This window comes from Chrysochloris asiatica, unplaced genomic scaffold (assembly GCF_000296735.1).
Source record: "Chrysochloris asiatica unplaced genomic scaffold, ChrAsi1.0 scaffold00138, whole genome shotgun sequence".
Taxonomy (NCBI): Eukaryota; Metazoa; Chordata; class Mammalia; order Afrosoricida; family Chrysochloridae; genus Chrysochloris; species Chrysochloris asiatica.
The window spans coordinates 6446422-6462043 of NW_006408656.1; the positions used below are offsets into that span (position 1 = coordinate 6446422).

At 41.4% G+C, this 15622-nt stretch overlaps 1 protein-coding gene across 1 annotated transcript in view; it reads right to left on the minus strand.

The window, feature by feature from the left end:
• Positions 1-15622, minus strand: part of DIP2B (DIP2 disco-interacting protein 2 homolog B (Drosophila)) — a 287973-nt gene that overhangs the window by 102684 nt on the left and 169667 nt on the right. Inside the window, exon 3 of the mRNA XM_006870048.1 lies at positions 2590-2718. Within this exon, the coding sequence (XP_006870110.1) occupies positions 2590-2718 (129 nt within the window). The remainder of the gene's footprint in view (positions 1-2589; positions 2719-15622) is intronic.

Below are 15622 nucleotides of genomic sequence, written 5' to 3' on the forward strand. Positions count from 1 at the left end.
AAGCCTCATCTTTCTCCCGCGGAGCAGCTGGTAGTTTCGAACTGCTGACCTTAAGGTTCGCAGCCCGATTCGTAACCACTACGCTACCAGAGCTACTTAAGATACCATTTTAGCTCTTGTATATTTGAGGCCCTGGTCAAGCACCAGTACACAGAAGTGGTAGAGTATCCAGAGGGAGCTCTTTCTCGTTGTTGTTGTTAAGTCGGTTCTGACTCATGGTGAGCCTGTATAGAGTTTCCAAGGCTTTTCAAATCTTTGTGGGCGCAGAAAGCCTCATCTTTCTCTCTCGGAGCAGCTGGTGAGCTCAAGCTGCTGGCCTTGCAGTCTACAGTTCTGTGCTTACCCTATGGAGACACTGTGCTCCCAGAGGGAGTGCCTACAACAAGTAAAAACCTACTCTGCTGAAAATGTTTCAATGGTACTGTAAGGCCCTCAGAATAGGGCATTGAAGACTCCATAAGATTTGGTCCCTGGTAATCTTTCTAGCCTCTTTCTGGGCCCTTACATTTTAAATTTCATTTGTCACGAACTACTTTTGGGTCTGGCTAACTCTTATCCATCTGCCATCACTCAGCTTAAATGTCTTGTTTTCTGAGAAAGTGTTCTCAGATCCCAAGACCAACCAGGTTAGGTATAGAGGAAAATTCTGGTGTGGTGTCCAGCCTCCTTTTTTTTTTTTCCCTCTTTCTTTTGACTGAATACTTCTCATCCCCTCCTTTTAGTGGGTGAAAATATTATCTAGTAACATCAGCTGGAAAAATGGCAGAGGCAGCTCTACCACCATGTTCTTTTCTTTGTTTCCTCTAAAGCAGTTTCTGGAAGGATACAATAAAGGTTCTGTTTGTCACTTCAATGGCTACAATAATCTTGACTGATGCAAGGGAGACAAAATTCAGAAGAAACTAAAATACTGTCATGTACTGAATGTGTCCCCCCCAAATATGTGTCTTATTGACAGTTATGTAATGATGTAATCACACCCATGATGCAATCTAATGCGATCAGCCAATCAGTTGTAAGGTGATCAGGGTAGGATGCAATACCCTTAAGCAGGTCAAAGCCCTGATTTTCTGTAAGAGGAGTTTTCCTGGCTTTAGCTGGATCACCTTTTATCTGACAAGAGATACAAGGAGAGTAAAGTCATCAGAGAAGAGGGACCTTACTACCACCAAGAAAGAACTGGGAATGGAGTGTGCCCTCTGAAATTTTGTCTTCCTTGCACCAGTCAAGTATACTGCAACCACTTCTTGAAGTGACAAACAGAGCATTTTTTCATATCATATCATTATCCCTGTGCTGAGAAATTCCTAGACCCCAGGAAAGAGTGTTGTCAAGACACATGGAGAGCTCCAAGGAATGTCGGGCCCAAGATATTCAAAGGAGATGAGGACCTTCTCTCAGAGCCTACACAAACAGAGAAAGCCTTGCCCTAGAGCTGGCAACCTGAATTCAGACTTCTTGCCTCTTAAACTATGCGGGAAAATACATTTCTGTTTGTTAAAGCTGTCTACTTGTAGTACAGCTAAACTAGAAAACTATACCAGTTTGGTTTTGGACTACATTCTGCCATTTCTTATAACATTAGGGGTGCAGCAGAACTCTTGATTCAGGGGACAGTAGGTGGTGATGGATGGTCTTGCTATATTTCTTGTCCTAAGAGTCTATGACTGATTTCTCTGCTCAACAGAGTGGGACATCTGGCCCAGGCAGTCAGGGGCTTTGTTCACAGAAGGAACAAGAGGATTCTGGCACTATCAGCTACTGTACCTTCCCTTTTTCATTCCTCTGGATAATTTTTTGGGTAAGAAGACATAAAGTTTCAAAACTTACTAATGTGAAATTTCATTTTGAGTTTTTGTTCCAGCTCCATCAATTCAGAGATGGTTAAGCAACAGTTTTGGCAAACACAGAAGGATCTTTTCTTCCAACAGTCTGTTGAACTCTCCCAGTATTATTCTACATGATCCTAACTTTCTGCCTTCTTCTTAATTCACATTGTCTTACTGACTGTCTGGCTCCCCCATGACACTGGCAAATTCCTCTGTGGAAGAAACTGTCTTCTTTGCTATTATTTCTTCCCAAATACTGAGTTTCTAAGGAGCTCTGGTAGCATAGTGGTTACAAATTGGGCTGCGAACCGCAAGGTTAGCAGTTCGAAACTACCAGCTGTTCCGTGGGAGAAAGATGAGGCTGTCTGCTCCCATAAAGATTTACAGCCTCGGAAACACTGTACAGGGTCGCTATAAGTCGGAACCGATTCCATGGCACATGACAACAACAAAGGAACTCTGGTAGTGTAATGGTTATGAATCAGCCTGCTAACCTCAAGGTCAGCAGTTCGAAACTACCAGCTGTTCCGTGGGAGAAAGATGAGGCTTTCTGCTCCTGTAAAGATATACAGCCTCGGAAACAGGGTCGCTATGAGTTGGAATCGACTCCTCGGCACTTAACAACAACTGAGCCTCTATACCTGACATATAGTAATGAACATAGACCCTTGGCACTTCAAGGTAAAAACCAAACACTGGAAGATCTAAGACTACCACCAGCAAAAACTACTCAGCTGGTAATTTTTAAGTTCCTTCTTACCTGATCGGTATCGTTCATCCCTGGCTCCCCCAGATCGAGTTCGGTGGTACTTAGAAGGCGCGGAAGTTTGAGCTGCGGATGGGACAGGTGTCTGGTTTCTATGTTCTTTCTGTACTGCTGAATCATTTTCTAAAAAAGGAAGTTTGAAAAACGGTTATTCAATCACAATAATAGCTAATATATCCTGAAGGCTTTACAGCATTCTCACACCACTTTAAGGTTGTTGCTGTAGTTATTAAGTGCTGTTGAGTCAATTTCAACTCATAGTGACCCTGAGGAGCGGTTGGTAGGTTTGAACCGCTGACCTTGTGGTTAGCAGTCCAGTGCTTATCCTACAATGCCACACCAGGACCTCAGTAGGAAGTACTGTTGTTGTTAAGTGCCATCATATCGGTTTTGACTCATACCAACCCAGTATAGGGTTTCCAAGGAGCGGCTGGTGCATTTGAACCACATACTCTGTGGTTGAAACCAACCTTGTGGTCCTGTGCTTATCCTAGAGCACCACACCAGGACTCCAGGAGGAAGTACATTACTCGCTAATTGGTTATGGAGTTAAATTTATTTTGGATGGTGTGACAGTTAAGATTTTGTGTGAATTTGACTGGGTCAGGATTTGCAGCGGTTTAGGAGGTAAGATGCAGTAATCACCTACACATGATGAGATCTAATATATTCTAACCACCCCCATGATGTGTTCTGATGTGATCAGCCCTGATCTAATTATCCTATGTGTCGTAAATTCTCACTTCTATATTATTAATGAGGCTGGATGCAATCTACAAGATAAATTTGCATCTTGAGTCAATCTCTTTTGAGATATAAAAGAGATTAAACCGGCAAGTAGAGCTGAGAGAGACCTACTACCACTAAGAAAGAAGAGCCAAGAGTGGAGTGTGCCCTTTGGACCTGGGTCCCTGCACTATGAAGCTCTTACATCCAAAAGAAGATGGACAACAAGATGCATGGAGATTTCCAAGGAATGCTGGGTCCACAGATGCTGAAAGGAGACAAGGATGTTTCTTCAGAGATGACAAAAAGAAAAAGGCTTCCCCTTGAGCAGGCATTTTGAGTTTGGACATCTAGCCTCCTAAACAGTGAGAGAATAAACCTGTTTGTTACAGGCACTACCTGTGGTATTTCTGTTATAGCAGTACTTGAGAACTAAGGCAGCATTTGGAACTGGGAGTGGGGTGCTGCTCTAACAGACACCTGGAATGTGGAAGTGGTTTTGTATAATGAAGTGGAATCAAATAGTGAAGAGAGGCTAGAAGAATACTAAGCTGCCTAACAGTGAAAGCCGAGATTGCCTCTTGGTGGAATTCGGAATGTCAAAGGCAATTCTGATGAGGGCTCAGAAGTACATCTATAGTAAAGGGTTGTTGTGTGCTGTCGAGTTGATTCTGACTCACGGTGACCCTATATGACAGCGCAGAACTGCCCCACAGGCTGCACTCCTTATGGAAGCAGATTGCCAGGTCTTGTCTTCTGCAGAGCACTTGCTAGGTTTGAACCACTGACCTGTCAGTTAGCAGTTGAGTGTTTAACCCTTGTACCACCAGGGACGCTTAGTAAAGAGTTGTTGTTGTTGCTGTTAAGTGCCATGGAGTCAGTTCCAACTCACAGCAACCCTATCCAGGATTTCCAAGGAGTGACTGGTGGGTTTGAACTACCAACCTTGCAATCAGCAGTCCAGTGCTTATCCTATAGCTAGAGAGCTTTAATATACACACATCCAATGATGCAAAGACAATTAGCCTAAAAGATGTCATCTTAGAAATACAACTGTCAACAAACAAGAAGAGAAAAAAATACCAAGAACATACATATAAAATGAAGAAGCCACTCCAGAGGACACAAGAAGAGAAGCACATCATCCCATCCTGCACAGTAGAACCAAGAGTAGTTTGGGGAGTTTTAGTGGTGCTGCCTGTTAATGAGCTGTACTCTAAAGTCAGTATGAACTGCAAGGTTGGCGGTTCAAGCTCACCAGCCACTCCTTGGAAACCCTCTACAGGGTTGCTATGAGGTGGAACTGACTCGAAGGCACTTAACAAGTCTCCCCACCATAAGCTACTCTTAAATAAAAATAATTGAGATAAAAATAGGCTTTGTTTTATATAAGCATAGCCTCTTTCTTAAGACATGTCCACGAGCCCGTTTTCCAACTACATTTCCATTCTAAGCCCTTTTAGATGGAAAAATCTGGGGTAACTATCTGACTTGTCCCTTTCCAGCCCCTGTTCTGTCTCCATACTCTGTCCTTTGTCCCAACAATTACTTTTAGAGAAAATGGGGATGGGGAAAATAAACAGGTAAAATAAGCAAAAGGAAATGCCTTTTTTCTCCCCCTGCAAATAATGTTGGCTTCAAATTGCTGAGTTTTCCAAACAACAGTTCTACCCTACACATAAGCAAATTTAGTGCCCACTATAGTTAGATGTGTGGTTTAAGCACATGATTATGCTCTTAATTACTACACAAAAGATGGCAGTTCAAACCTACCGAGAGGCACCTCAGGTGACAGGCTTGGTGATCTGCTTCTGAAAGGTCACAGCCTTGAAAACCCTATGGAGCAATTCTCCACTTCACACACGAAATCACCATGAGTTAGGTCGAACTTGACAGCAACCAACAACAGTGGCTAAGGTGTCACCTATCTATCAAATGCATGGTCCCAGCCACAGCAATGCAAACCAGAGGGTACTGAGCTGTTACAGGAACTGAGATTCATAATAATAATGTCATTTTTTGAAATGGTCAGCAAGCTGGCCAAGCTATGTGTAGGGGCTCTAGTGGACTGTCCCAACTGAGTCCAGGCACCAGACATGTGAATGCCCTTCACCTTGGATCTATCTAACTAGTCATCCACTAGCTGAAAATCACTTAGCTACCCCAGTTGGCACCAGGTGGGGTCCAACGATCATCGAGCTGAGTCCTGACCAAATTCTCGATGTACAAAATCAAATGATGTAACAAAAAGGATTTTGGTTTTTAAAAAACTGTGTGTCACAACGGTAAAGGTAGAAGTTTTGTAACAAAAATGGGGAGTAGTTAATCTTACAGTCCGGAAAAGGGGACCCTAGGACCATCAAGGGAGAAGACCACAAGCAGAATGCACAAGCCTATCCAGAGAAGCAGCAACAACAGAGATGGAGGCAGAGATGGGACATGGATAGAGGGAGCAGCTGAGGACTCTAGATTCATGGAAAAAGAGGGACTGAGTGCTGGCGGCCAGGAGGCAGGCTTATAGAATGTGCCCTTTGGTTGTTTAAATGATTATATATTCCTGAGTGTGTTTGTGTGTATCTCCCACACCCCCACACCTCTACCCCAAAAAAAGAAAAACAGAGGGAGTAGAAGTAAATATTGTTGAATGATGATGCACGGAGGAGATTGTAATCATTGCAATGAAACGATGGTGTAAAGCTGATGTTCTCCCATGTAAACGATCACTCAATTCACAATAAATAAAAAAAAAAAAAAGGAAACAAAAACAACTGTGCTTCAGATATGCTTTAGGCCTGAGATTCTGAAATACAAAGTCTGAGTTTGTAAACTGCAATTTCTAATCAACCTAAATTCTCTTGATAACCCATTTCAAAGAAAAGCTGTTCTGAAACCTTGAACATTTTCCATAACCTGTTTCATTTGTTAGTTTTATTAATCTAGAACAGGGGTCAGCAAACTATAGCCCAAGGGCCAAATGTGACCCACTGTCTGCTTTTATAAATAGGCTTATTGGAACACAGCCACACTCATTCATTTGTCTAAGGCTGCTTTCTCATACAGGCAGAGTTGAGTAGTTGCAACAAAGACATATGGCCTCCAAAGCCTACTTACTATAGTTATTATCTGGGTTTTGATGGAAAACATTGGCCCATTCCAGGTCTGTAATAATAAAAGCTAAGCAGCTCTGTTAGCATAGCGGTTACGAATCAGGCTGCTAATCTCACAGTCAGCAGTTCGAAACTACCAGCTGTTGCGTGGGAATAAGATGAGGCTTTCTGCTCCTGTAAAGATTTACAGCCTCGGAAACCCTATACAGGGTTGCTATGAGTCGGAACCAACTCCATGGCACATAACAATAACAACAACAATAATAAAAGCTAAGTCGCTCTGGTAGCGAAGTGCTTATGAGTCAGGCTGCTAACCTCAAGGTCAGCAGTTAGAGACTACCAGTGGTTCTGTGGGAGAAAGATGAGGCTTTCTGCTCCTGTAAAGATTTACAGCCTTGGACACTCTGTACAGGGTTGCTATGAGTTGGAACTGACTCTACAGCACACCACCACCACCAATAATAAAAGCTAACGTATACATGCTTGCTCTGTGCCAGGCACTGTGCATATAGAAATCCCTCACATATTCTTATTTATTCCTCACATCGGCCCTGTGAAGCTGGCACTTTACCCCCTTTATTCAACAGCAGCAACAACAATCTTTATGACAGAAGCAACAACTTTTGCTTGGGGAGAAACTGGTGGGTTCAAACTGCTAACCAAAGGTTAGCAGCTGAGCACTTAGCCACTTCACTGCCCTACCAGGGCGCCTGTGGACATGGGAGGTTTATGCATTTTTTCCCATTCCTCTCTCTCACCTGTGCTTTCACTTTGTGCTCTTAACTGTAATTAATTTAGAATAAGAGAAAGAAGATAACTGAGCTAAAGTATACAAAGGTTAACACAAAAATGGTAGACAGGTGGTAAGGGGAAGTGGAGTTGATACCTTTGTTTAGGGAAAGGAAAAAAAGAACGGAGAGAATAATTATTTCCACTACAGATTATTTTAGGGTTATTGCAATTTAAAGCACAAGGAAATAAACCCAAATAAAGACATGCAATGGGAATTGAGAGTCAGATGACTCTTAGCCAAAGGATCTACTGAACTGGTACCAAAAAAAAAAAAAAAATCTTACACATGCTATTCACCTAATAAGATGTTCTGTTATGCTTATCTCAGCTCCCTTGGGAATTTAGTCATTCAAGCAGACAAGGTCTCTTTTGGGTCTAAAATCCTTACAAACATTTACCTGCAGTTTGCCAGAAAAGAAACCAAACGGTCGATCTGCAGTTTCCTTAAGTAGCTGACAAGTTCATTTGGTGATCATTCCTCAGATGCCCAAAGCACAATGCACAAAAACATGGGTTTCTGACAGAACAACTTTGTTTCAAAATGTGCAATACACCTGCTTCAAGCTCAGACGGGGTTATCTAAGAGAGGTGTTGCTGTTAAATGCTTTCGAGTTGGTTCCAACTCATAGTAACCCTGCCCTGTAAAAGGTTTCTAAGGAGCAGCTGGTGGGTTTGAACTGCCAACCTGTGGTTAGCAGTCCAGTGTATATCCTTATAACTTCACACCAGGGCTCCATTTAAAAAGATAAGTTAAAAAAAGAAAGAAAGATCAAAAGATTAAACCAAATTCCTTGGAAGTGAATCACTTGAAGTACAATATCAATAAACCAGTTGCTCAATTCATGGCAACCCCATGTATGTCAAAGCAAAACTGTATTCCACAGGGCTTTCAATGGCTGATTTTTCAAAGTAGGCTGCCAAGTCTTTCTTCTGAGGTACTTTTAAACTTCCAGCCTTCTATTTAGTAGTCAAGCACATTAATCATTTGCACCACCCAGAGAATCCTTGATGAATGAACCTCCAAAATCTATTTCCATCAACTTGATTCTGCTTCATAAATCAAAACCAAACTCATTGCTTTTGAGTGGATTCTAACTCATAGTAATCCTAGAAAACAAAGCAGAACTCCCTCATTGGGTTTCCAAAGCTATAACCTTCATGGCAAACTGCCATATCTTACTCCCCCAGAATGGTTGATGGGTTTTTTAACCCATGGACCTTTCAGTTAGCAGCTGAGCATTTAACTACTGTGCTACCAGAGTTTCTTTTAATGTACTTTAGGGAGCTTAGTAATAAAACTCTGCAGTTAATATTTTTGCAATGTGAATCACTCTCTAATTTGAATTTTTTATTTCCATGTATTAGGGTTTACTTTTTGAAATATAAAACAAGTAAATTTACATTTGCATTAAAAAAAACTGGAAGTACATGCCATGAGGTGTTAAAGCAATCAATTCTAGGTGATAAGATTTTAGATGATTTATATGTTTTCTAAGGGCTTTACTTGATTTCATAAGTTTTTTCTACAATTTAAAACAGTCCTCTTTTCTAAATATAAAAATAATATGCTCCATACCAAAAATTAAGGAAATACAGTTAAATTGTAAAAAAGAAAAAATTTATACAGGATTTCCTTAATTTTAAAGTCATACCCATTGAGCAGATTCTTACCAAAATGTTATAACATTGTTTTCAACTTCCTAGCTAAATTATGAGCAGGATTTCCCAACCTTCTAAAATCGATTTGTCTCTTTTCCTTTCCCCAGAAGCAACTGGCAAATCAATACAGATTTGGGGATAAGAGGGAGGAAAACTAAGCTCTGGTTGAATAAAAATAATTTTGGAGTCCTGGTGTGGTGCCAAAGGATAAGCGTTCAACCTCAAGGTGGGTTTGAACCACAAGGTCAGTGGTTGAAACTCACCAGCTGCTCCTCAGAAACCCTGTAACAGGGTCGCTATGAGTCGGAACCGACTTGATGGCACTTAACAACAACAGTTCCTATCTTAAGGAGCTCTGGTAGTGCTAAGCACTCATATGTTAACTGAACAGTTAAGTGCCGCTGAGTCATTTCCAAGTCATATTGATCGTGTATATGGTGTCAGAGAAGTTGCTAGTGGGTTTGAGCCACTGACCTAGCAGTTAGCAGTCCAGTGCTGATCCTATGGCTCCACAAGAGGACTCTGTGAAGGTTCAAACAAAGATAGGGCAGTCAGCTTCTGTAAATATTGTTGTTGTTCAGTGCTGTCAAGTTGGTTCTGACCTATAATAACCGGTATAAGGTTTCTGAGGAGTGGCTAGTGAGCTTGAACCTCCGACCTTGAGGTTCAAACTGCATAACCCTATGGGGCAGTTCTACTCTGTCCCATAGCATCTTTATGAGTCAGAATTGACTGGTGGCAAGAATTTAGTTTAATTCACACCTAATGAGTTACTGGGAGGAGCTAACAGTTCATCCCTGGACTTCTAGCAGAATCCCTGGACTTCTAGCTGAAAGTCTGGCAGTTCAAACTCACCCAAAGGTATTTTGAAAGACAGTTGCAGTTTCTGAGAACTCACAGCATTAAAACTCCTGTGGGACAGTGCCACTCTTCACAGGTGGGTTACCATTCCTCTCAAAGGCAACTAAGAATTCCCATCTTAGAGTAACAGTTTATCATGAAAGGGGGGCAGACAATGGCATACCCTGGAGCTCATCAAAGAGAGAAGCGAGGGCCCTGTAGGTCTATATGTTTGATGTGATGGTGAAGGGGTAGCAGAGGGGATCATGTGACAAGTGTTCTTCACTTGGACAGAAAAGACATTATCACAAGTGTGGCACTGTGAGTTAATGTGCTGGACTGCAAAGTCGGTTTGAACTGCAAAGTTGTCAGTTCATCAGTTGCTCCTGGAAAACTCCGTACAGGGTCAGTGTGGGTTGGAACCAATTTGAAGGCACTTTAACAAGAACAACAAGGCTAAAATACAAATTCCTGCGCCTCCTACCCAAGAGATTCTAGGCCAATAGATAGAACAGGGACTAAAAATCTGTATATGAACAATCTCTGGGGGGCCTTTTAACCAGGCAACTTTGAAAACTTTGGTAAATGGTGGTTGTGTGCTGTGGAGTCCGTTCTGACTCATAGAGACCCTGTCTGGGGTTTCTGAGGCTTTAAATCTTTACAGGAGCAGAAATCCTCATCGTTCTCCTGTGAAGCTGTTAGTAGAGTTAAACTGCTGGCCTTGCAGTTAGCAGACCAATGCGTAACCCACTATGCTACCAGGTAGCACTGATTTCTTCACAACTCTTTACTGAGGGCCCACTGAATTCCAGACAGCTTTTACACAAATACAGACATGGTCTCGGCTGTCTTTGAGTTTACAAACTTGTCAAGAAGACAAACAATTCTAACAGCATGTTGTTAAGAAGAGGTTATGGAAGTACATTAGTGGGGATCAACAAAGGCTTATGGACAATAGGATGAGATGTTGAAATGTAAAGAATAGGAACAGTTAGGCTGGTGTGCTTCTTGGGATGCAGTGATGAGGGAAAGAAGGATAGATTCCAGACAGAGGAAACTGCTTATAAACAGGACAAGAGAGAGAAGACATGCTGCTCCTGTCTCTTTACAGATGGAATCCAAACATGAAAATGGGGAAGTGAGATACGAGTGAAGAGATGAATAGAGTCAGGTCACGGAGGGCCTGGTAAGCTGAATCAGGGAGTCTAGACTTTATTCCAAGGGAAATGAAAAACCAAAGAATATGAACAAGCAAGATTCCACCAGGTAGGAGGAGTCAATACACAGGAGATCCAAAGAGAATGGGTCTGTTTGACAAGCTCGAGGAGAGCACCAATATGGTCTCTCTCGTTTGCTCACTACTGAAGGAAAAGAGCCTGACAGAGGTTATAGGGACTGGCAAGAAAGAATAAGAAAAAAGGAGCATTGAGAACAGGAAGGCACATGAAAAGGATAAAGAACAAGTCAGTTGGTTCCTGGGAATTGAGAGGCCAACCTATTCATTATAAGGGAAGGGGAGGGCCCCAAATAGGCAACTTGAGACAAAGAACAACGTGGGAACCCTACAGACAGCACTAAGGCATGTGCAAACACTTTTAGGTAACTTGCTTCCCTAACCAAGAATGCCATCTTTGTTTCTATTTCTTTTCTTATATGGCACTGCAGAATAAGTACTGGACTGTGAACCATAAGGTCAGTAGTTCAAATCTACCAGCTGCTCCTTGGAAACCCTATACAGGGTCTATATGAGTTGGAACCAACTCAATGGTGCTTAACAACAACCCTCCTTTACAGTCCAGTTTAAGGCATTTATTACAATCCATACCACCCAATTTAGCACTCAATGATACCTCTCAAATCATTTAATGTTTTATTCTTTGTGTGTATGTGCTTCACCTATAGAGAGTTCCTTTTATACTTGCATCTATATCCTTTATATGGCCGACACACAGTGGGGGCTCATCATGTACTTTACTTGTTTGATGCTAGCAGTGTGTTAAGCAGCATCACTGGGATGTAAGGGCTCACCCAAACCTTTGAGACTCCAAGCTAGCTTCTATCCACATCTAAACTCAAAGACAGATGGGAACCACTTTCTCCACAACTATTTCTGAATATTCTCACTGACAGGTTGAGGTGTAAAGGATGAGGAAGAATTGGTCTGATGTGTTTCTCTGGGTGCAAGTGCGGAAGGGAAGGAATAGGCTTTATAAGTTTGGCTTGATGCTCTGGCAAAATGAATCACAACAAAATTTTTATCCCAGTACACCTGAAGGATAGTATGCTTCCACCCAGTAGTTGGGTCTCAACCAGATCATGTGTACTAGCATGTGTGGGGTAGGGTGGGATGGGATGCTTATACCTCATCTCCAATTCCTCCCCACCCTATAGAGGTCCATCATCCAAGGGTTTTTTCATAACACATTGGACCATCTACCCAGAGATTTTGATAGTAGCTCCCCTATGAAGGTTAAACAAATAAAGAAGACATAGAAGAATTGATGCATTTGAGTCATGGTGTTAGATAATAATATTAAAAGTACCATGGACTACCAGAAGAACAAGCAAATCTGTGTTGGAAGAAGTACAGTCAACAGTGCTTCTTAGAAGGCAGGGTGATGAGACTTGGTCTCTCCTACTTCACACATTTCAGAAGGACACAGTCCCTGGAGAAGGACAGCATGCTTGGTAGAGTGAGGGTCAGTGAAAAAAAAGAGGAAGACCCTTAATGAGATGGACTGGCACAGTGGCAGTAGCAATGCACTCAAGTATAACAACAATTGTGAGAATCATTCAAGACTGGGCAATGTTTTGTTCAGTTGTGCATAGGATCGCTATGAGTCAGAGCCGACTTGACCGTGCCTACAACAACACTATGAGGGTTTGGTCTTAAGTTAAGAATTAATGTTCTAGCCCAACTAACTATATTTCCTATTCAGTATGCACATATACAAATATGTACACTGTAGCACATGTATCGAGAAAATGATCCATTAGCAAACTGACCAAAAGGGTTTTCCCAAAAGTACAATGCTCACTGGTACAGACTCAAGACTTGAACCTAGGTCAGGTCTTTAAGGACTTCAAAGACATTGCTATTTCCTTTCTAAACAGACTTCCTACAAGATACATATTATAGCAAGAAAAGTCAAGCATAAGAGTAACAATTAAAAAACTACTTATGTTTATAGCAAGAAATAGGCATCAGTGGCCTTATAAAGAATGGTTTACTGGAGAAGAGACGATAAAAGCCAGAGACTGAAAAGCTAAGCACCTGGGGTCTAGTGATGAATGCAGTGGAGCCACAGCAGGGAATGAAATTAGAAAAAGAAGTAGATTACACCTTTTCAGAATAAGGGTCAGCAGCATGGCTAAGGAAAGACAAAGATATAGCAGGAGTGAAGGACAAGCAAAAATATACATACATATACAGGAATCATATAAAAATGACAGTATCTTTTGGCTTGATAATTCTGTCTTTTGGGATAAAGCTATTATATTTTAAATAAGACGTGCAGTTTCATTGCTATAGTAAGGATAAGCAAAAGGCAAAGGACGAGATATGCCATTAAAAATAGAAAATATGTAGACTATGCAAACACGTGAAAAGATCGAAAAGGTAATTATAAGTGATAAAGAACACAAAATATTATGTATACAATATGATTACAACTATTCATGTAAAAGCTATTTACATACAACTCCAAGACTCAAAAGGTGTGAAATCCTGAGGTTATGATGCAGTGTGTGTAGTTTGTGTTATGGTCCCACTGTTCTGTTAACAGACAGTTATGTATAAAATTAAAATAATGTTAAAAGACACTAAATTCAAATAAGGACTGGAATAGAAGTTGCAAGCCTCACAAATTAAATCGTCTCCGTAACTTCTAAATTCTAGTGAAACATACTAGATGTCCAAAACACAGCAGCAGCACTGGTTCTCGGCTCCTGATCTGTGCTATACAGAGTATCCAGAAGGGGTCACCAGTAAGTTTAATGTTAAAAAGTTTAATAACAAAAAGTTTCTAAAAACCCACAAAAGTTCATTTCTTTTACAACACAAAGCTTTCTGTCTTGATGATCAGCATGTGCATAATTTATTGTTCTTTGGAAGGAAGAGGTGCCAGGGCTTTATATGATTTTACTTCTTGAACATAATAGCAATAACCTGGAAAAAGAAGTGGATTCTTGGTATGGTGCTGTAGGATAAGCTCTGGACTTTGAACCACAAGGTTAGCAGTTCAAATCCACCTGTGAAACCTGGGAAACCCTAAGGCACTTAACAACAACAAAAAAGCAAAGAAATATTTAGTCCTGTACAAGGACACAAAATTTCTATTCAGATGGTAAAAGAAAGCCCATTATGTTTCAACTCTGCCTCTGATTTAACAGATATCCTCACCTCTCAGAGCAATAGAGTCCTTCAGGATGCACTATGAGAACCAGGTAACATAATAACTCCATCTCTCAGGGGTGAACAGAGCCCGCACTGCTGCTCACTACTCTTGGTGCTAGCATCCAGAAACAGTCTCTATCAAACAAGTGATCACCAGTTTACATTTATCTTTATATTGTGGTGTGTGCTAAGGAGGATAAGAATAAGGCCCACATCATGGGAAATAACATTTATATTAGAGTTTCAGGTAAGATCGCTGAAAGGAGAGACTAATATAGGAGCTAGCTAAGCAAAGAGGGGAAAGGCACTTTACACAAAAACAAAGTGTTTGCAGCAGTCTGGTGAGGGAGAAAAACCCTGTCAGGTCTAAGAAAGACTAGAGTGATGGTCAAAGAGTTGAGGGTTTTACAAAATAAGGCCTGAGAAGAACAAAGAGTTCAGGACACATGTTCTAAGCTAACTGGGTAGACTTTGAAAGGATTTTAAACAGGAAAGGAAAGAATAAAGATGATGATTAACATTTGTGTGGCTTTTTAAACTTACATACACATTATCTCATTTTATCTTCACAATAACACTGTGTGGGAGGTACTATTAATGAAGGGACACCCATCACTGATTAAATTTTTTTTTTCTGTAGTGAGTGTGCCTTGATTCATTATAAAGACCCCACCCCCACTCACATTCCATCCAAGAAGGGTGGGTGAGATAACTTGAATCACTTGTGAAATCTCCCTTGGAGACTACAGCACCTGAGTCACTGAGGGGAGTCTTCCTAAGAAGGATGGGGAATTAAACACAATGCCTGGGGAAAGTAAGGGAGGAATGAGAGTGTTTATGTTAGGAGTCTTAAAAGGGGCCACCTGTCTGAGTCCTAGAGGTGATTTCTGGGAGGAAGGGGAGCTGGGGAATCTGGACCTGTATGTAAGTGGCAGGCGTCTGAACAGATCCGGACCAAGCAGAACTTCCTGGACTACATCAGGGAAAAGGCTGGTTATGCCTGGGACTCAAAGAGCCCAATACTAAGAACCCCATCCTGGGACTCCAAGTGGGTCCCTCTTGACTGAGCCAAAAATGGGCTCCTTCTTTAGAAGGCATCAGTGTAACCAATGCAGGAAGCAAGCTTGGCAGTGGGCCAGCACTGCTGACCACACCAAACCAAATCCAAGCCCACTGCCAGTGAGTCAATTCCAACTAATAGTGAGTCTAATCTAACAAATTAGGGTCCATATTCTTTCCATTTCCTTAGAAGTTACTATTCTAAATCAAAATGAGATAAACAAAACAAAAATAGATTCCACTAATGCCTCAAACACAAAAGAAGGCAAAGTAGAAGTATTCCTTACAATTTCCAAGATTATAAATCTTTACTGGATAGCCTCATGACGTCTCCTGCAGAGCAGCTAGTGGATTCGAACTGCTGGCCTTCAGATTAGCATTCCAACACTTAACCCACAACACCACCAAGGACTCCTTACTGACCACACCATAGGGACCAATTTTTAAC